Source organism: Macrotis lagotis, chromosome X, assembly GCF_037893015.1.
Source record: "Macrotis lagotis isolate mMagLag1 chromosome X, bilby.v1.9.chrom.fasta, whole genome shotgun sequence".
NCBI classification, from domain to species: Eukaryota; Metazoa; Chordata; class Mammalia; order Peramelemorphia; family Peramelidae; genus Macrotis; species Macrotis lagotis.
In genome coordinates this window covers 207,990,997-208,013,187 of record NC_133666.1, presented here as the reverse complement: position 1 = coordinate 208,013,187, position 22,191 = coordinate 207,990,997, and the positions used below count along the sequence as shown (strand labels likewise).

The 22,191-nt window shown below is 34.7% G+C and overlaps 1 protein-coding gene across 1 annotated transcript in view; it reads right to left on the bottom strand.

Moving 5' to 3' along the window:
• The window catches only part of LMNB1 (lamin B1), an 82,479-nt gene that overhangs the window by 45,381 nt on the left and 14,907 nt on the right, over positions 1–22,191 (bottom strand). The window contains exons 2-5 of the mRNA XM_074204402.1: positions 7,396–7,552; positions 6,109–6,234; positions 5,454–5,624; positions 4,013–4,138 (exon numbers count right to left, since the gene is read on the bottom strand). Of these exons, the coding sequence (XP_074060503.1) occupies positions 4,013–4,138; positions 5,454–5,624; positions 6,109–6,234; positions 7,396–7,552 (580 nt within the window). The remainder of the gene's footprint in view (positions 1–4,012; positions 4,139–5,453; positions 5,625–6,108; positions 6,235–7,395; positions 7,553–22,191) is intronic.

Genomic DNA, 22,191 nt, shown 5'->3' with positions numbered 1-22,191 from the left:
CCTCCTAAAAGGTACCAGAGAAAATAAAGTGATTTCAATACTGAACATGTATGCACCCAATGGGATAGCATCCAAATTCATAGAGGAGAAGCTGAAAGAACTACAGGAAGACAAAGACAGCAAAACTCTACTAGTGGGAGACCTCCAACTCCCCTTCTCAGATTTAGATAAATCAAATGATAAAATAAACAAGAAAGAAATTAAAGAGATAAATAGATTGTTAGAAAACCTAGATATGATAGATTTATGAAGGAAATTGAATGGGGATAGAAAGGAATATCCTTTCTTTCCTGCAGTACATGGCACTTACACAAAAATCGACCATGTACTAAGACCAAAAAACCTAATGATCAATTGCAGAAAGGCAGAAATAGTGAATACATCTTTCTCAGATCTTAATGCAATAAAAATCATATGCAATATTGGACCAGGGAGATATAGACCCAGAACTAATTGGAAACTGAATAACCTCATTTTAAAGAATGAGTGGTTCAACAACAAATTATAGAAAGAATTAAATATTTTATCCTAGATAATGACAATAATGAAACATACCAAAACGTTTTCTATGGGATTCATTCAAAGTGGCTGCCAAGGGATATATTATATCTTTAAATGTTTACATGAATAAATTAGAGAAAGAAGAAATCAATGAACTAAAAATGTAAATAAAAAAATTAGAGAAAGGACAAATTTAAAAAACCCCAATTAAATACCAAATTAGAAATTCTAAAAATTAAGGAGGAATTAATAAAATCGAAAGCAAAAAAAAAAATTTGAACAAATAAAACCAAGAGTTGGTTTTATGAAAAACCAATAAAATTGATAAACCTCTGATCAATTTGATTAAAAGAAAAGAAAGAAGAAAACCAAATTGTTAGTATCATAAATGAAAAAGGTGAACTCACCACCAATGAGGAGGAAATTAAAGTAATAATTCAGAATTATTTTGGCCAACTCTATGCCAGTAAATTTGATAATCTAGGTGAAAAGGACAAATATTTACAAAAATATAAGCTGCCCAGGTTAAATGAAGGGGAGATTAAATACCTAAACAACCCTATCTCAGAAAAAGAAATTCAACAAGCCATCACTGAACTCCCTAAGGAAAAAATCTCCAGAGCCTGATGGATTCACAAGTGAATTCTACCAAACATTTAAGTAACTAGTTCCAATTCTATATAAACTCTTTGGAAAAATAGAGAAAGACTGAACTCTGCCTAACTCTATGACATCAATATGGTGCTGATACCTAAACCAGGAAGAGTTAAAACAGAGAAAGAAAATTATAGACCTATCTCCCTGATGAATATAGATGCAAAAATCTTAAACAAAATCTTAGAAAAACAATTACAACAAGGTATCACTAGGATAATACATTATGACCAAGTAGGATTTATCCCAGGAATGAAGAGTTGGTTCAATATTAGGAAAACTGTTAATATAATCAATTATATATATATCAACAACAAACCTATCAGAAATTATATGATTATATCAATAGATGCTGAAAAAGTTTTTGACAAAATACAGCACTCATTCCTACTAAAAACACTAGAAAGTGTAGGAATGAATGGACTGTTCCTTAGAATAATAAACAGTATCTATTTGAAACCATAAACAAGCATTATATTCAATGGGGAGAGGCTAGAGGCATTCCCAAAAAGATCAGTGGTGAAGCAAGGATGCCCATTATCACCAGTACTATTCAATATCATATTAGAAATGCTACCTGCAGCAATAAGAAAAAAAAAAGAAATTGAAGGTATTAGATTGGGAAGGAAGAGAAAAAACTCTCACTCTTTACAGAAGACATGACAGTATAACTAGAGAATCCCAAGAAATCATCCAAAAAACTACTGGATATAAGTTGCAGGATATAAACCCTCATATATCCTCAACTTTTCTATATATGACTAGCAAGATACAGCAGGAAAAGCTGGAAAGAGAAATTCCATTCAAAGTAATCTCAGATAATATAAAATACTTGGGAGACTCAGAAATTTTTTGAAAACAATTACAAAACATTTCTCACACAGATTTAAATAACTGGGCAAACATCAGCTGCTCATGGATAAATAGAGCTAATATAATAAAAATGACAATTCTACCAAAACTAAACTACCTACTTAGTGCCCTACCAATCAAAATTCCAAAAAATTACTTTAGTGAGTTAGAAAAAGTGTTAAGTAAATTCATATGGGGAAATAAATAGTCAAGAATTTCCAGGGATTCAATAAAAAAAAGTACAAAAGAAGGTGGCTTAGTCCTACCAGATCTAAAATTATATTATAAAGCATCAGTCATCAAAACTATCTGGTACTGGCTAAGAAATAAAGTGGTGGACCAGTGGAATAGACTAGGTACAATAGCAGGAAATGACTATAGTAATCTGCTGTTTGATAAACCCAAAGAGTCCAGCTATTGGCATAAAAACTCTCTCTTTAATTAAAAACTCTGGGAAAATTGGAAGTTAGTATGGAAGAAGCTTAGATTAGACCTAAACCTCACACCCTTTACCAAGATAAGATCCAAATGGATATAGGATTTAGATATAAAAACAATATTATAAGCAAACTAGAAGATCAAGGACTAGTTTACCTATCAGATCTATAGAAAGGGAAGCAGTTTATGACTAAGGAAGAGGTGAAGAACATCACTAAAAATAAACTAGATGATTTCGATTACATTAAATTAAAAAGTTTTTGCACAGACAAAACCACTGTAACCAAAATTAAAAGAAATGTAGTAAACTGGGAAACAATCTTTACAACTAGTATTTCTGACAAAGGACTCATTTCTCAAATATACAGAGAACTGAGTCAAATTTTTTTTGGAAAAAAAAAAGCCATTTCCCCAAATGACAAATGTCAAAGGATATGCAAAGGCAATTTACAGATGAGGAGATCAAAGCAATCCATAGTCAGTAAAAACTGTTCTAAATTACTACTTATTAGAGAAATGCAAATTAAAGCTTCTCTGAGGTACCACCTCACACCTCTCAGACTGGCCAATATGAACAGGAAGGACAATGATCATAGTTGGAAGGGTTGTGGGAAATCTGGGACACTAATACATTGTTGGAGCTAGGAACTCATCCAGCCTTTCTGGAGAGCAGTCTGGAACTATGCCCAAAGAGCAACAGACATGTACATACCCTTTGGTCCAGCAATACCACTACTGGGACTATACCCTGAAGAGATGATGAAAAGGAGTAAAAATATAACTTGTACAAAAATATTCATAGCAGCCTTGTTTATGGTGGCAAAGAATTGAAAATCAAACTGTGGTATATGTATGTCATGGAACACTATTGTTCTATTACAAATCAGGAGGGATGTGAATTCAGGGAAGCCTGGAGGGATTTGCATGAACTGATGAATGAGATGAGCAGAACCAGAAAAACACTGTACACCCTAACAGCAACATGGGGGTGATGATCAACCTTGATGGACTTGCTCGTTCCATCAGTGCAACAATCAGGGACAATTTTGGGCTGTCTACAATGGAGAATACCATCTGTATCCAGAGAAAGAACTGTGGAGTTTGAACAAAGACTAAGGACTATTACCTTTAATTTGGAAAAAAAATCCCTGATATTTATTGTCTGATTTTGCTATCTCTTTTACTTTGTTTCTTCCTTAAGGATATGATTTCTCTCTCATCACATTCAATTTGAATCAGTGTACACCATGGAAACAATGTAAAGATTGGCAAATTTCATTCTGTGGGGGGTAAGGGGAGGGAAGTAAGATTAGGGGAAAAATTGTAAAATTCAAATAAATATAATCTTAAAAAATACAGAGGTAATGATACCCTCCTTTCCAAATTTACAAAGTTGTTAGAAGAATCAAATGAACTAGTTCTTTAAAAAGAATAAAGTTCCATACAAATATTATTGTTATTATTATTGTTGTTGTTGTTGTTATTATTATTACTATTATTATTATTATTGAGGTATAAATAAGGTAAAAAATAAGTTAAATAAATTCTATGTCAGAAGATTGCTTACCTCTTTCTGTAAGTTAGAAAGCTGGGAAGAAAGGTTCTCAATCCTCACATGACTTTCCATCAGTTCTTCCCTGGCACTATTGACACTGAATGCAGTCATCTCTGAAGATAATCTAGCATTTTCAAGCTAAACAAAATAAATTAAAAGTTAGTTTCATCACGTAAATAAGCAGTAACAAAAGCAGAAGCATGAGTCAACAAGAGACATTTCATAAATAATTCTGCTAGTAAAGAGTTGTTGAAATACAGGAAAAGCATCATGAAGCTTCCTGATCTTGAAAGGGAGAACTAATAGTCTAAACTGGCCCTAGACTTGATTACCACTTGCTACATGGACAGAAACAATTTCAGTGCATTAATAATAAGACTACTGCCCCCAAAGTTTTTAATATTGTTGAATTTTTCCATTCAACTTTTAATCTCATGTAAACTTCTAACTAGACTGAGAAATACCAATTCTGGTGTGGTAGTTACTTAGAGAGAAAAATATTAATTAACTTCCTAAATTAACTAACTAATTAACTAGTCTGATTTTATAAACCAAGAATAATCAAGAAAGAGTAAATTTATTGCTGAAAACCAGATATAAGGCATATTATTATAGCATTAGGTTCTATAAATAGCCTTTGTTAAAACAAACAAAAATTCCCAACTAACTGAAAGACTTGGATATCTCTGACTGATGAAGGAAGGAGAAATAAGCATTGATTAAATGTCTATTAAGTACCAATTTACAAATAATATCTCATTTAATCCTCACAACCTTGGGAGGCAGGTGCTACAAATTAAGGAAAATGAGGTTTTCCTTAGAAAGGATAAGTAATTTGCAGAGAATCACATAGCTAATAAGTTTCTGAAGCCACATTTGAACTCAGGTCTTCTTGATCTGAGATCCAGTGCTCTTTCCATTACCTCATGATGAGACAGGTCAACAGGATATTCTTATCATATAAGTCATCATCTGAAATAAAAATAGGATTCTTCTGGTGATTCCCAAAACCGTTTACTGTCTCTAACACCAAGAAAATCTGAAGCTGCATAAAAAAAGGAATAATTTCTATATTGAGTCAAATTTGTGATTCCACAAATGTAAAACTTCGGTGTAATTAAAAAATTCTGGCAATGACTTTATGCAGTATCCTGTCATGTGATTAGAAACCTTTTTAAAAAATATTTTTAAACAGGCAAGGCATCATGGAGGAGTGGATAGAGAGCCAGACTCAAAGAGATAAGAAGATCTGGGTTCAAGTACTATCTTTGACATACTGATTATGTCATGCCAGTTAAATGACCTAACCTCGCAATGTTCTCAGGCCACTCACTAAGACTTTAAGTTGCTAAACCTGCATTAATATAGGAAGTTCCTCACCAGAATTTCCCTTAGAAGTTAAAAAAATATCTCAAGTCTAATTCAAAAAAATTTTTTGGAAAGAATTTCTCACTTTGGCATGATAACTCTGTTCCAGCTCCTCTTTGTACAGCTTCACTTGCTCATTGTGCTGTTCTCTCATCTCATGAACAGCTTGAGCTAACTTATACTCATATTCAACCTGACGTCCAGAATCCACTTCTACTAAGCGTGTTTCATGCTTTCTTCTTGTTTCATTGATCTCCTAGGAAAAGAAAAGAAAAAAAACTCAACAACTCTCATTTCCCATCATATAAACATCAGACACAAATGTAATATGAAATTGCATAGGTAAGTATTCTCATGCAGAATCTGCCTGGTATACATTAACCACTTTTTAGCTATTAAGAAAAATAAAAGATCATCAGGGAATTAAACAAAATTAACTGCTAAAGCAAATATTAGCATCTCTAAATCCTTGGTCAGAGCAAGGAATAAATAAATGAAAGAATAAAAGAAGTCAATCAGCAACAAAATATTCCTAATAAAGTCTTCAGAGAGAGTGAAAGAATGAGATGACACTCTTGATTATAATAATTTCAGTTCCTGTTTGGTCAGCAGCAGTAGTACTTGAGCAATTTAAGGATAGGTTACCAATTTAAGCAAATATAATTTTAAAATATCAGTAGTTGTAAGAGCATTTTTCATTTTGACTTTAAATCTTTAAGTGTCTTGGGTTTTTTTTTTACCTCCTCATACATATTTTTGCGAAACTCCAGATCTTCAGTGAGGCTTTGACAATGGTTCTCAAGATCCACTTTGAGTAAGGTTTCATCTGCTAATTGATTCTTAGTAGCTGTTAAGGAAGCTTCCAGCTAGGAAAAAAGTTCATATAATGGCAATAAATATATATAAAAAAAAGAATCTGTGTGCATAATAGTCATGTCATAATTTATAAGAGAAACTGAAGCTATCTGTGAATCAAATAAAACTTACTAAATTTTAATAATAATTGTTTATTGCTATAATGTGGCTATCTTATTGAATTGAATATTTAAATGCCCACTCTATACCAAGCTCATTCATAAAAGCAAAATGCAACATCAAGTAAATCCTTACTTTCTATTAATGGAGAATCAGAAAGAAAAGAAATAAATAAATAAAATCAATCCTCCTCTTGATTGTGAGCTTCATTAAAGGCAGATATTTTTATTTTAACTGAACTGGAAATTTAAGTTTTCAATTTTGGTTAATTATTTTATCCTTTTCCCTTGAGCAGAACAGCATGTATTTACCCCACTTTTTGAAAAGTATCATGTCAAGTCAACAAGCATTTATTAACCATTTCCTTTGTGTAAGCATTGTGCTAAGAGTTGCATACACAAAAGAAGTTAGAGAACCATTCTTGTTCTCAAGAAACCTAGTCTTTAATAGGATAGAGAACCTGCAAAACAAACCAAAACAAAACCGATATACTAACAAGATATAGGCACAAAAACTGGGAGACAATCTAAAGGGGAAGGCACTAGTATTAAAGAAGATAAAAAAAGGCTTTGTGCAAAAGGGTAGGAATTTTGCTAGGAACCAGGAGATGGAGATGAGGATTAATGGATTAAAAGGATAAGGAGGGATAAAAATGGAGTTATCACTTGGAAGAGTCTTAGAATTTGGAGTCACAGAATTATAGCTAGAAGGGACATTATAATCTAACCTCATTTTACAAATAAGAAAGGATTTAAAAGTAACTTGCCCAAGGTCATACAATGGCAAAGTTAGAATTTGAACTCAGGTCCTTTAACTAAATTCCAAGTTCCTCCTAATATATCAACAGGTGAGAGAAAGATAAAGAGAACTACCTAATTCATAAACTGGATGCTCAGTCCATGAATTAACTATATTTTTCTTTGGTAATAACCTGAAATTTTTTTAAAAATTCCAACTCTGGCAAGAGCAGACTAAAAAGAATTAACAAATAACAAGAGAGGACAGTTAACGTGCTGTCATGTCCACAATGGAGGACTTCAATTTAATCTTACCTGCACAATTTGGTCCCTCAGCTCCTTTAAATCATCCTCCAGGCTTTTCTTGTCACCAAGAGCTGTAGCCAAGGCAGCCTCTTTAGAATTCAGTGAAGTCTCATATTCTCTAAGTTTAATCTGAGCACCATTAAGATCAGATTCCTTCTTGGCATAACTACAAGAAATTTGAAAACACTGTTTTAACAGGCTCAGAATACTCTAAAAGACTACACTGCCCACTCTCTAAGCCTCCTCCTCCCCACAAAAGGCCAATTAATTAAAAAAAAAAGATTACATATGTAGTCTTTTTAAATAAGGAAGTGCATATCCTGCTGAAACCAAACAAGTCACTAGGGGACAACTTTTTAAAATTCCATCAATTTCTGAAGGGTTTTGCTGTTTTTTGTCTTTTTTGGATATATTATTCCATAAGGAGGGCAGGAAGACATCCCCCAGGAGGAAACTCCCTCTACCATCCTAGATCTGTATCTACTTTAACTTTTAATACAAGAGAGTTCTAGGGCATTGAGACTTTAAATGACTTGCCACCAGTCACCCAGAGAGTATATATATATTAAAGGCTGAACTTGAACCCAGGTCTTCCAGGCTCTTTATGTCATAAGTCTTGATTGATCAGAATTCCAATTCATTTTCTATACTAAGACACTAAGCAAATTAATTGTTGCATATATGTGTGTATGTACGTATACACACACAAACACACACACATATACATACACACACACACACACACACAGAGTAATTTAGGAAAACAAGTGGGAAGAAAGTTAGATGGATGAAGCAAAAACATTCTAGATTTCTTTCCTAAAAATCATCACATTCAAGTACTAAGATATAAAAAGATGGTAAATAAAATATTTAATAGAAATAAATTAAATAGAAATCAAATAAAAGGACATATTCATAAGTAAACTTTCTAAAGTTCGAATGCACTTTGAAAGCAAGTGTGAGATAGAAGTGAGGATAAAGAAACTGTTTATCAGTTTTCTTTAATGATTTGTCCAGTATCATTAGAGTGGTTGAAATTAGGTCTTCTGATCAAGAAAGCAATGATTTTCAATATTTTGCTGCCTTTGCAAAAATATAGTATACCATTGATATAGAGGATTAAGATTAGACATGTAATTTTATTGGTTTGGAGAACTCTGGATAAGGAAATTTGCCATACCCTTATTAGGCAGCACTTTCTTTGCAACTGATAGTACAATGTAGAGAGTGAACCTAGAATATTTAGAGTTCTCCAGGGAACTTAATATCAGAGGCAGGTCTTTCTGGTCTGAAGACTATCTCTCTAACAATGAAATACTGCTTCTTATACCACAAAAAGAAAGACCTTTTACTAGAGTAAAATCCGGAACCCATGATTGAAAAAAAAAATTCAATTTCTTAAATTCTTCTTTGAAAACACACAAAAGAAATCTTATTTACAAACAAGAATCTAAAATTTTGCAATACAAGTTATCAACCTATGCATATATTATTACTAGAACTGCAAATAATTTCAAATTTGTATGGTCAATTTAATGTGATTTTGCTGTTTTACTAAATTTATTCCTCATAAAATTGAATTACATAAAACCTAAGAATAGTTTAGATAAATTCAGAATATTATATAATAAAAATTTTTCATAATAATTGCCTAGCTGTGTGACTTTGGGCAAGTCACTTAATCCCACTGTTTTGTAAAAACTTAAAAAAAAAGAACATCAAACTCAACAAAGAAAAAAGTGGGGGATGAAGATGGTTGAGAGGGATAACAAAGTTTATATGCAGCATATGACCCTTCTTATATAGAGCTTTAAGACTAGCAGGGCGAGGTGACGTACTTACGGTAACAATTAAGAGGATCATACATCTAAACTTGAAAGGGATCTCAGCAGCCACAATGATTTCAGAGACATGGAGGATTTCATATGGTATTCTTAAAATGTATTCAGTAAGTCCTAAGGTGGAAACTGTTTAAGGCTCTGAGAGGCTCGATGACTTGGCCAGGAGCACATAGGAGAATTGGAGAAATAAAACAAAGAGCTAGAATCTAAAGGGGGTACTGGAGCTTGTCTCTTAGAAAGTTGGTTTAACAATCATAGAATATAAATTTACTGTAAAATTCTTCTAGAGAATTTCAGAAAATCTGATTTTCTATAGACTAATAAAGAGTGAAGAGAGTAAAACTAGAATTATTCAAGGAAAACTTTGTAAAGAAAAATAACATTGAAAACCTTAAGAACTCTGGTCAAAACAGTGACAAAAGACATCTCCAAGGATCTATGATGAATTGTGTTATCCACATTCATATAGACACAATAGCACATTTTTAGATATGGTCTCTATATGCAATAGTTTTACTTGACTACCCTAATTTGTTAGAAGGATTGTTCTTTGCCCCTTTCTCCAAATCCATTAATGGAGAAGGAAATGAAAGGTTAACAATATGTTATGATTAAAAAGGAAAGTCATTTAGACATCTTAATGCATAGAAGGAAGCACAGACAAGGACAGTTTTTACTTTAACATGTAAAATTTATTTCACGCATATATGAATACATATGTATATGTAGATAAATACACATGTATATGTATTTATATATGCATACATGTTTTGTTTGAAAACCAAGCAAAATGAAATAGGAATACAAAGTTTCATAGAGAATCCTTTTTGTGTGTCATAAGTTCTGTCTAAAGAAATATTCAATTTTTGGTGTTTAAATTTAAATGCCAGTTTTAAATTTAAATTTAAAAACTACAATAATATACAAAGAAATGATAAAAGATAAATGCAGAGAAGCATGGAGTTGCATTAACTGATGTATACAATATTTATGATTTCAAGGCAATGTTGATTTGCATTTAGTGCTGCAAAGAATAAAAATAAGGATTCTGCCCAGTAAGTGACACAATAGAAACACTTATAAGTATTGGTTAAATATGAAGATGAAATAAGTCAAACCAAGCAAATAATATACAAAATGACAACAATGTAAATGGAAAGAACCACAAAACAAATGTTGCAATATTACAAAAGAAAAAGCTTGACTCCAGTGAAAAGGTATATGAAGAGATTTACTCCTCGCTTTTATGAAGATACAAATGCTAAAGAGTATTATGTATAGCGTAAGATTTTTTTTAGATGTTTTAATTAATTTTTCCCATTTTTCTCCCGATTTCTTTTTTTAGGGGAAAAAAATACAGAGGGAAATTGACAAAAATATCAATTGACATTTAAAAAAAAAAATCTAATGAATGAGATACATATATAAAATATATTGATTAGGACAAATTAAGAGTTTATTTCAGGGGCGGCTAGTTGGAGCAGTGGATAGAGCACCGTCCCTGGAGTCCAGCCTCACTCAACAATTACCCAACTGTGTGGCCTTGGGCAAGCCATTTAAACCTATTGTCTTGCAAAAAAAAAAAAATTTAAAAAAAAGTTTATTTCATTTATTTTTAGAAGTTATAAAAGTACAGTTATTACTTTTTCCCATCTTTTAACAATCTAAGATACAAGTCTTCCTCTGTCACAACTAGCACCTCCAATAGCCAAATTTTAACCCCTAACAATTTTTTGAGTTAAAATTGTCTTCTTTAAATTTAATGGGGGGGGGGGGGGTGGAGCCAAGATGGCAGCATGAAGCCAGCATTTCGCAGCTAGTCCTTCCCCTCAAAACTCCAAAAGCCAACAGATTATGACTCTAGCCAAAATTTAAAGGGGCAGAACCCAGAAAGATGGAGTGATACATGTTCCCAGTCCAAGATAACTTAGAAGTTCCATGGGAAAGGTGTGTTTCACAAGGACTGGGAGCTGGAAAAAGCCCAGGTTGCAGCGCAATCCAAGAACAGATTGAAGAGGCAGGAAGAGAATTCTGCTACACCAGAATGAGTGTGGAGTGAGGGAGCACCAGCCACAGAACCTATAGTAAGAATCTGAAGAAAGCAGCCCTGGACCTCAACAGCACAGCCCACAGATGGTAAGGGGGTCAGGGAAGACTGCAGAAATTTCTCTGCTCCCCCTCTGGGTAGGACTCTGCTGTTGCCTACACTTTAATCCAGGTTCAAGTTTGGGCTTCCATACTGATAGCCAAGCAGGACTCCTCCTTACAGCTCAAGGGCAGAAGGAAGTAAGGTGGTCATCTACATATCAAAGCACAGGCAAGAGAGCATAAGACCTTGAAGGAATAAAAGTCCCAGTGGAGGTGTCCCCCGGGGGGAAAAAAAAAGCCTTGGAAGTGCTGTAAATTAGTCTTGGGCTAAGGAAATGAGTAAACAACAGAAAAAGAAAAATCTGATCATAGAAAATTACTTTAACCCTATGAAAGATCAAAACACATACTCTGATGATGATGATAAAAATCAAAGCTTCTGTATCTTAAACCTCCAAGAAAAACAGAAAATAGACTTAGACTATGGATGAGCTCAAAAAGACTTTGAGGGATAGCTAGGTGGCACAGTAGATAGAGCATCCGCCCTGGAGTCAGGAGTACCTGAATTCAAATCCAGCCTCAGACACTTAATAATTACCTAGCTGTGTGGCCTTGGGCAAGCCACTTAACACCATTGCCTTGCAAAAACCTTAAAAAAAAAAAAAGCAAGTAAGGGACGTAGAGGAAAAATTGGGAGGAGAAATGAGAGAGATGCAGAAAAATCATAAAAACCAAATTAACAGCTTGGACAAATATATACACAAAAATGCTGAAGAAAATAATATATTAAAAACCAGTTTAGGCCTAATTTAAAAAAAAGCAAAACAAAAGGCAAATGAGAAGAATGCCTTAAAAAGCAGAATTAGCCAGCTGGAAAAGGAGATAAAAAGCTATCTGAAGAAAATAACTCCTTCAAATGCAGAATGGAACTAAAGGAAGCTGATGACTTTGCAAGAAATCAGGAATAAAACCTAAAAGTCAAAAATTTGAAAAAAAGTGTGAAATATCTTATTGGAAAAACAACCGACCTGGAAAACAGATCCAGAAGAAATAATTTAAAAATTATGGGGCTATCTGAAAGCCATGATCAGGAAAAGGGCCTAGACTTCATTTTTCAAGAAATAATACATCAAAACTGCCCTGAGATCCTAGAAGCAGAGGGTAAAAGAGAAATTGAGGGAATTCACTGGTCACCTCCTGAAAGAGATCCCAAAAGAAAAACTCCCTGGAATATTATAGCCAAATTCCAAAACTCCCAAATCAAAGAGAAAATTCTAAAAGCTGCCAGAAACAAACAATTCAACTACTGAGGCTCCATAGTCAAGATTACACAGGATCTGACAGCATCTACTTTAAGGGCTCAAAAAGATTGGAATAGAATATTCCAGAAGGCAAAAGATCTTGGTTTACAAGCGAGAATCAACTACTCAGCAAAACTGAACATCCTCTTTCAGGGGAAAAGATGGACTTTCAATGAACAGGGGACTTTCAAACTTTCCTATTGAAACAACCAGACCTGAATAGAACCATAGAGGAGTGGAAGAGAAGGACTAACTATGAGGAACTTAATGATACTGAACTGTTTGTATTCCTGTGTGGGAAGAAGATATTGATAACTCATGAACGTTCTCATTTATAAGAGCTGTTAGAAGGAGCATATATAGACAGGACACAGGAAAGAGCGGAATATAATGGTATAATATAGTAAAAAGAGGGAGTCAATGGGTAATAAAGAAAAGAACTGCAAGGAAGGGAAAGGAGATGAAGAAGCAGCTAAGAAATTTCACATAAGAGTCAAGAAAAAGGGTGGCTAGGTGGCGTAATGGATAAAGCACCAGCCTTGGAGTCAGGAGTACCTGGGTTCAAATCTGATCTCAGACACTTAATAATTACCTAGCTGTGTGGCCTTGGGCAAGCCACTTAACCCCATTTGCCTTGCAAAAAAAAAAACCCTATTAAAAAAAGAGTCAAGAAAAAGCTTTTTCAATGGAATGGAAAGGGAGGAAGGCAAAGGGGAATGAATGAGCCTTCATTCTCATCAGAAATGACTCAGAGATGAAATAACATACACACTTAATAGGGTGAGGAAATCTATCTTACCCTAGAGGAAAAATGAGAAGAAAGGGTTGGGATAAGGGGAAATGGGGGGAGGGAAGGGGGGAATAGGTGATAGAAGAGAAGGAAGATTGTGGGGGAGGGTACTCAGATACAACACACTTTTGGACAGGGCCAGGATGAAAGGAGAGAGAGAGAGAATAGAATAAATGAGAGTAGGGAAGAATAGAGTGGAGGTACAGCTAGTAATAGCAACTGTGAGAAAAATATTGAAGCAACTTCTCTGGTGGACTTATGATAAAGGAAGAAACTCACCCCAGAGACAGAGCCATTGGAATCTGAACACAGACTGAAGTATATTTTCTCTCTCTCTCTCACACACACATACACACTATTCTTGAGGTTTCTCATCTTCTTCAGGGGGAGGGTTTGTTTACTCTTATAACACAATTATTGTAATAATAAATTAAAGTTCACTTACAAAAAAATAAAAGTATGAAAATAGATTTAATTTGGACCCTTTGAACACGGTTTGAAACATTCCTTTCTAATTTATTCTACTCCCAAACCTAAACTACTGCATAAATTTATCATTAACAAGGGATTACAGACATCTCTACAAATGTACAAACTGTGGCACAGTTTTAACTTAATGATTAACAAAAATTCTGAAACTTTGTAAAAAACTAAACTGAAGTCTCAAGAACATAAAATTATATGTAAAGTAATTTTTTCAAACTCAGGCTTGCCAAAGATTTTGCTTTTCAGTAGCAAATCTCATTTTTAAAGGAAATTTTACACACATTTAAAAAATACTTTAAAAAGTTTTTTTGAGTTCCCTTAATCTGTCCTCCCTTTTATCACCACCACAACTCCTTTCTCTTATCCCACCTTCTTCCCCACCTTAATAACCTATTTAAGTTAAATAAATTTCTATATCCAATTGGGTGTGTGTGTGTGTGTGTGTATTTCCCTCTTTAAACTAATTCTAAAGAGGAATATTCTGAAGTTCAACATATAACTACTATAATTTAAATTATGAAGTACACATAAACTGAGTACCCCTAAAAGGAAGAATATATTCCCATCTCAAATGTGAGTTGGAAGAATGAAAGTCTCAAGGAAAATCAGAAGAGAGAGAAAGGAAGAGATTTTAGATGAAAGCTTATTTGTTACCTATTGAGGAAGGATTTCAAAGAATAGAAAAGGGGTTAGATAGCTTTAAAATAAGACATTAGGAAGATTGGGTTGAAGGGATTATGAATATGGGAATGGCAGTTCAAACCTCCCAAAACTGCAAGGTCTGACTAGGTAAGGAGTTTTTGAGAGCAATGAGGTCAGGCCAATAATAAATGTCCCTAGGAATTCATTCTCAGGGAAGAATTCTATCAGAGTTAAGTAGCTCAAGGTGGGGTGGGGTAGGATTTAAGGTAGGAAGAAGTAGGACTAGGAAACTTGTATGTAATAAAAGCATCACCACTTCTGGTAAGATGACTTACACAATTCCTTCCTTCTTTCCTTCCTTCCTTGCTTCCTTCCTTCCTTGCTTCCTTCTTTCCTTCCTTTCTTTTTCTTTCTTTCTTTCTTTTCCCCATACTTGTAGATGTTCTACCCTAGTCCCAAATCACTCTTGCTCTCCCAGACCAGCCAACAGCAGGTCTCAGGCTAAGCCTACTTGGTCATCTTTGAGCTCTGATTGGTTCAAAGAGAATGTAAATAGCAAGTTTCTGTTTTGACCAAAAACAGGGTCTTCCCCTCCCAGACTGAAGGCAGACAAATGAGGCTTCTTTTCTTTCTGACCAGCCTTAATAACTAAGAAACTCTTGGATTCTGGAAATGCTCCCAGTTTAATTTCTTTCTTTCTTTCTTTCTTTCTTTCTTTCTTTCTTTCTTTCTTTCTTTCTTTCTTTCTGTCTTTCTGTCTTTCTGTCTTTCTGTCTTTCTGTCTTTCTTTCTTTCTTGGAAGTGATCATTCTTGGCCTCTTTTCCTCATCTCTCTCTCTCTCTTACCTAACCTTAATCACTAAACAGGCATAGCCTCACAGTCAAAGAGTGACCTGGGATAAACTATCTTTAAAAGGTCAAGGTCTCCCACTACATCCAGGGTCATCTCCAGTTATCCTGATCCATATCTGGTCCCTGGACCCAGATGGCTATGAAGGAGAAAGTGAGGCTGGTGACTTAGCACAGCACCCCCTCACTCAAATCTAATTCACACATGTCATACCATAATCTCCCTGATGTCAAGCTCTTTGAGAACTAAGGACAAACAACAACAAAGTCCATAATGTTTGACCACTGTATGCTTACTTCACTCAGCAACAGTTGATGTTAAGTATTTCCAAATTTTTCTAAAATCTGCCTTCCAATATAATCATATACAATTTGTTCAGCTATTCCCCAATTGATGGATATCCCTGTAATTTCCAATTCTTTGTCTCCACAAAAAAGAGTTGCTATAATATTTTTGTACATATGGATCCTTTTCCTTTTTTTTTAAGATTTCTTTGGGATATAAACCTAGAAGTGGAATTGCTTGTGCTGTTTGATAGCCCTTTGGGCATGTTCCAAATTGTTGAGCAGCCTTTTTTTTTTAAGGATAACTGTTTACTTCCTAGGATGAAGGGGCTAAAAAAGGTACCCTTAAAATTGTTGCTTCACCTAACCTATCACTGATCTACTTACCAGGACAGGCAGGGATCCTAGAAATGCAAAAAAGGTACAAAATCTTTTGCAAAGACAACTGCACTCACCATTGCTCATGTAATGTGCACATGCTAATGAAACAAGAAATCTATAAGATCTGAAAGATAAACAGCTCTAATTGTGAGAGAATACAAGCCTGAGCAAAACAAGGCTAGCAAAGACAAGACCAGTTCACCAAAGTTGGAGCAGAAAAACCCTTTTTTTCTGGAGTGGCACAGTGAAGGTGAACATTGTGAAGCATAGCTTTTGGAACCAAAACTAATCTAATCAATAAGCTTATATGCCTCCCAAAAGTAGTGCTACTTACAAGAATACTACATACTATCAGTATCATACTATCAATACATACTATCAGCATTATTATGTATGTGTCCACCATGACAAACCTTAATGAGATTAAAAGATAAATTTTATGAGGGGCAGCTAGGTGGTGCAGAGGATAGAACACCAGCCCTGGAATCAGGAGTATCTGAGTTCAAATCTGGCCTCAGACAACTAGTAATTGCCTAGTTGTGTGACGCTGGGCAAGTCACTTACTTAACCCCATTACCTTAAATAAATTTTTTTTAAATTTAAAGACAAATTTTATGAAGACCTAGAGACTCTTATCATCAATGTGCCAAAAGAGAATATGCTTATAATTGTGGGTGATTTTAAAGCCAGAGTAGGCACAGACTGATGGAGGGTTTGGAGGTAGGCATTCCTGGGGAGAAGGGAGTTTGCAAAGACAGCTGGGTTTTGTTTTTCAAAGAAGAAATTACAAGGTGCTCTGATCTAGAAGTATATGAAAGGTCATAAATTTTAATTCACAGATTACCACAAAAAGGGACAAGTTAATTCACAGAGTTTTTTAGGGAGGCAGCAAGATAAAGAAAATGAGTTTTTAAGAAGGTAGTAAAGTTAAGAAAAGTAGGAATGCAGCTGCAAAGACCATACAAGGCATCTGGGCTGAGGGGCAGCACAGTCAGATACTTAAGAGGGGAAAAGGAAAGGGGAGAAGAAAAAAATATAGGAACAGTCACAAGGGTAGCAGCTGGGCTAAGATCAGCCTAGCAAAGAGAATGAACAGAGCTTATACTGGATCTTAGCTCATACTCATTGCTAGGAGGAGTCAGAGAGAAGTAAGGGGAAGGGGTCAAAAAGTGATCAACACACCTGAACCTGACTGGTGAAGGCATACACCTTAGCAGGCTACCATACTCACAGCAAGGGTAAAGGAGATGTAGGAAAGGGGTTGATGTTGCCCAGATATTATCTCATTGGATTTACATTTCAGAAGAGGTTAAACAATGGGAAAGGAAGTCAGAGGCTTACAGAAAATGCCTCAGACAAGCACAGATGATATTTCCTTAACAGTGCAGGAAATGTCAGATGACTATATCCCTAATACTTCTCCTTCAACAAGACTAATAGACATGACAGAGCGTCCTTGGGAGGAATGAAGTCAGAAATAACAAAAGCAATGACCACTTCTTACTGAAGGCTTGCACCTTCTCACCACAAAACACTGTTTTCTGCTTACCTAAAGGCAATAAAACTTCATTGTTGTACACTCACAGCAAACACTGGCATTTAATAGATTATGTCATTCTAAGGAGAAAAGACAAGAAGTGAGAATGATGAAGGACCTAGATGGTAGTACTGGAACTGATCATAGATTTATACTCTCCAAGCTAACACTGGCATTCAACAAAAGACATCCCCAAGGCAAGACAACTACCAGAAGACTTAATAGATGAGAGTACTTCTCCCTGAGAAAGCAGTTTGTTGGGGCAGCTAGGTGGCATAGTGGATAATGCACCGGCCCTGGAGTCAGGAGTACCTGGGTTCATATCTCATCTCAGACACTTAATAATTACCTAGCTGTGTGGCCTTGGGCAAGCCACTTAATTCCATTTGCCTTGCAAAAATCTAAAAAAAAAAAAAGCAGTCTGTTGCTAACTTAGAGAGAAAACTATGCCAACATGGTTGGCATAAAATAGTTGACATGATTGGCAACAATGACACAGAAAAGGAATGGGCAGCTTTCAGAGATTTGGTGTACAGTACCACTAACTCATTTAAACCAGAACATCATACTATATTTAACACTATATTATAATATTATATTATATAATTATACATATATACAATATTATACATAATATATTATAATATATTATAGAATAGAATATTGTACTATATTTAAGCCACTATTATACTAAATTCAACATACAAATATTAATCCACCTTATAGTAATTATATTGAAAGATAATCAACATTCATAGTTAGAACACAAATTTACAATTAAAATTCTGACATCATTCATATTTTAGTTATTTCTATAATAGCCAAGGTACCAAAAAAATACAGAATTATATCAAGATTATCTTTAATTGCAAAGAATATGAAACAAATAAGGAAACAAGCAGTGATCCAATACAGATAAAGAAAAAGAAAAGAGATTGCAAAGAAAAATTTTGATAGGAATCAAAAATATGTGAAGCAGGGAAACTCTGGACAGAAAGCTATATTGTAATCTTTCACCTTTTTCTGTATTAAGGGACAAATAATGTAATACCAGCAAATCTATATAAGAAAAGATTGTACCAAGCACACAGACAGTGTTAAAATAGCTAATCTTTTTAAAACTGTTAAACATTAGCTATAAAATCCTATCTAAATCCTCCTAGTGTCTCCCCCAACTCCTCCTTGCACAGGAGGTGGGCTAAGTTCCATAAAGGTTCTGTCCACCCTCTTCTCCAAACTGGATCCATTTGATTGCAACCCAGCGACTAGTTTTGTGGTTTTTCCTTTTCCCTTTCCTTTTTCCTCTCTTAATTGTCTTTGATGTTCTAACCAATCCAGCTTGTAGTTTTTTCTTCCTTGCTTAAATTTAACTATCTTATTTTTAAAAATTTTCTTTACCTTGCTAAAAGACTGAATTAACCATTAACCTAATTAAAATTTTCACAGTAACACATGAACTTTTTATTTTTTCTTATTTTATTTTTTCAACCTGTGATCTTCTGCAGGAATCAGTAAATGAAAATTTATGCCTTTTCTTACCCTCTGAGTAATGAGAATTTTGTGATCTCTTCGCTTAAAAGAACCACAGCTCTAGGATCTCCCCACCCCAGTCAACCTCTGCTATCCAGCTGTATGTGGACCCCAGAAATACTTTATCAATCAATCAACAAACATTTATTAAGTCTTTACTAAAAGCAAGGATTGTGTTTAAAACTGAAGAAACAAGAAAAGGAAAAGTGTAGTACCTGCCCTAAAGGAGCTTACATTCTGACAGGGTGCTAACATTCAGAAATCAGAACTTTTAAAATAGAGGGACTGGCACTGGTAAGACTTCCATAAGGAGATAGGGAATTGGGACCTGAGGTATTCCTGGTAGGGAGAATGCATTAAGTGTAAAGTCAAAGGGGTGGGAGATGGCTTAAAAGTAGTGAGAAATGGCAAGCAGCTAGTATGGCTGAATTGCAGAGAGGAAGCAACATGTATGACTAGAAAGGTAGAAAAGGGTCAGTCCTATTGCAAGCACTAGACTAACTTAGATGACAGAGAGCAGTCACTCAAGTAACTATAAATACATCAAACCCACTTTCTAAATCTCTACTGAGAAACTTTAAATGCCAAGCACACTTTACATTAGATCTCAAGAGTAATAGGCAACAGATATACATTATGAAATTAATTTGAGTGGAATAGAGAGGATTTTCTTCATAGAACAATAAATCACTTGATGAAGTGTTGATTTTTAACTCAGAATATAGCACCTCACTAATATTTCTGAAAAAGTTTGCATTTAAATAAATTCATAGAAACATCACTTCTGTTATTTCACTCTAAGTTGTGCCTAGTTTAATTACTCAGGACGATACCACCTTGAAAAAAGACAGGGTCATCCTTATGAGGATCTTGAGACAGAGAATAGTATGCAACTTCTTGATACTTGAATTTGCATAATGAATTCTTCAGAATATCCCAGATAATAAAATTAAGGATACAATTAATTTATTATGTTCTGATGAAAACAAACAGAGGATGACAGTGAGTGCTGGAGGCAGATTTTATAGGGCCTATTAAATTGTGGCTTCTATAATCCTTATATGAATAAGGGTACAATTTTGCTCCAAGAATATTATCATTGTAAGTGCTATCCTTCCTTACTCTGAAGAATATAAATCAATATTGTTTGCTGTAGTCTACATATACACAAAGATTTATAAATAGCTATGATACTAAATAAAATCTTTATCTCCTTATTAGGATCTTTGTGTTTTGGAATATGCATTAGCATTTCATACAGAGGAGGAAAAACATAAGCACCTCTACAATGCCTTTTATTGCTCACATAGGAGAATAACTTGAGTAGAATTCTCCTGACCCCTGTTAGATACAGGCAGATATTCTGCAACTGAATCAAGTGAAATGAATCCTCAAAGTGTTCATTTTATTCTTGCCTTTTTGTTTTCACTCCTAAATCTGAGGTCTCTTCCTTTTTTCCTAATAACTTCAGAGCCCTATCAATACAGAAAAGATTGTTCATATTCCACTGTTAGCTAATTAAAGGTAAATTAGGAAACACTTAATATCTATACTTTTATCTTCCTCAATACCATATAGGGTCATGAAGAATCATACTTGATTAAACAACAAATACAGAAACAGATCTCTTATTTTAAGGAAATGTAAGGAAATAAGCATTTATATAGCCCCTCTGTCATGGTCAGGCACTGCCCTAAGTACTGATGTGATCCTCATTCAAACTTGGGCGGTAGGTCAAATAATTATGCCCATTTGATAGCTGATGAAACTGAGGCAGGCAGTAATTAAGTGACTTAGTCATAACTGGTATCAGGGTGGATTTGAACTCCAGTCTTTCTGACTCCAAGTTCAGTGCCCTAGCCACCTTGCCACTTAGTTTACACCTCCTATAATAGAAAGGTAATGAGGAAAATGAGTTAAGTATAATTAATGCCTAGGTATAATGTGGATATTTTAGCTAAGTTATAATCTGCTAATGCTGAAATCTTAACAAGAGTCAATACAAAAAATTAGATTAGCCACTTAAGGAATCCTTTCTAGAAAGTACTCCAGATGAGAAATGGTTTGGGTTTTTTTTAGGTTTTTGCAAGGCAAACGGGGTTAAGTGGCTTGCCCAAGGCCACACTGCTAGGTAATTATTAAGTGTCTGAAGCCGGATTTGAACCCAGGTACTCCTGACTCCAGGGCCGGTACTTTATCCACTAAAGAATGGTTTTTAAATGTGATGCTGATAACAGTGGAGAAGTTACTGAAACTTAGCAAGGGCTCAGAATACACCCCTCCAAAGGATGTAAAATGTAGCCAATGTAAATTAGACTTGTCTCTCATGAAAAAGGTTGCAAAAATGGAATAATTTGTCAGTGCATATTTGGTATTCTACAATATGGGGGGTGGGGGAGAAACAGAAACAAACTACAGTCTCTTTGACTTGGTTACATTCATCAAGTATCCTTCTGATTGCTAATTCAATTTAACTATGTAACTTCAAGCTAGCTAGAAGTCCTTTCCAGTTCTATGGAAGTAGAGATATATCATTCCACCTCTCTAACCTTCATCATGTGTTTCCATATCAATACCATTCTTCCTTTTCTTTTTTTTGTTTTTTGCAAGGGAATGGGGTTAAGTGACTTGCCCAAGGTCACACAGCTAGGTAATTATTAAGTGTCTGAGGCTGTATTTGAACTCAGGTCCTCTTCAAACTCCCAGGCAGGTGTGCTCTATTCACTGTACCACCTAGCTACCCCCCCCCATACCATTACCATCCATCTCTAAATGTTTTGATTCTGTATAGCAGACTTGAGTATTCCTGTAAACCAAAAGACACATTCCAACCTTATATTCACTGATTTGGCAAATATGACAGAAAATGACAATGGCAATAGTTGGAAGAGATAAGGTAGAATAGATACACTAACACCATTTGTTGAAACTGCAAATCAGTTTGACTGATCTGCAAAGCAGTTTCAAATTATATACCAAAAAATAAAGGAAATATGTTTAACATGATTGTACATGTATGACTGTTATATCACTATTATGGGGAGGGGAAGGGAAAAAATGTGGCACTCAAAATCT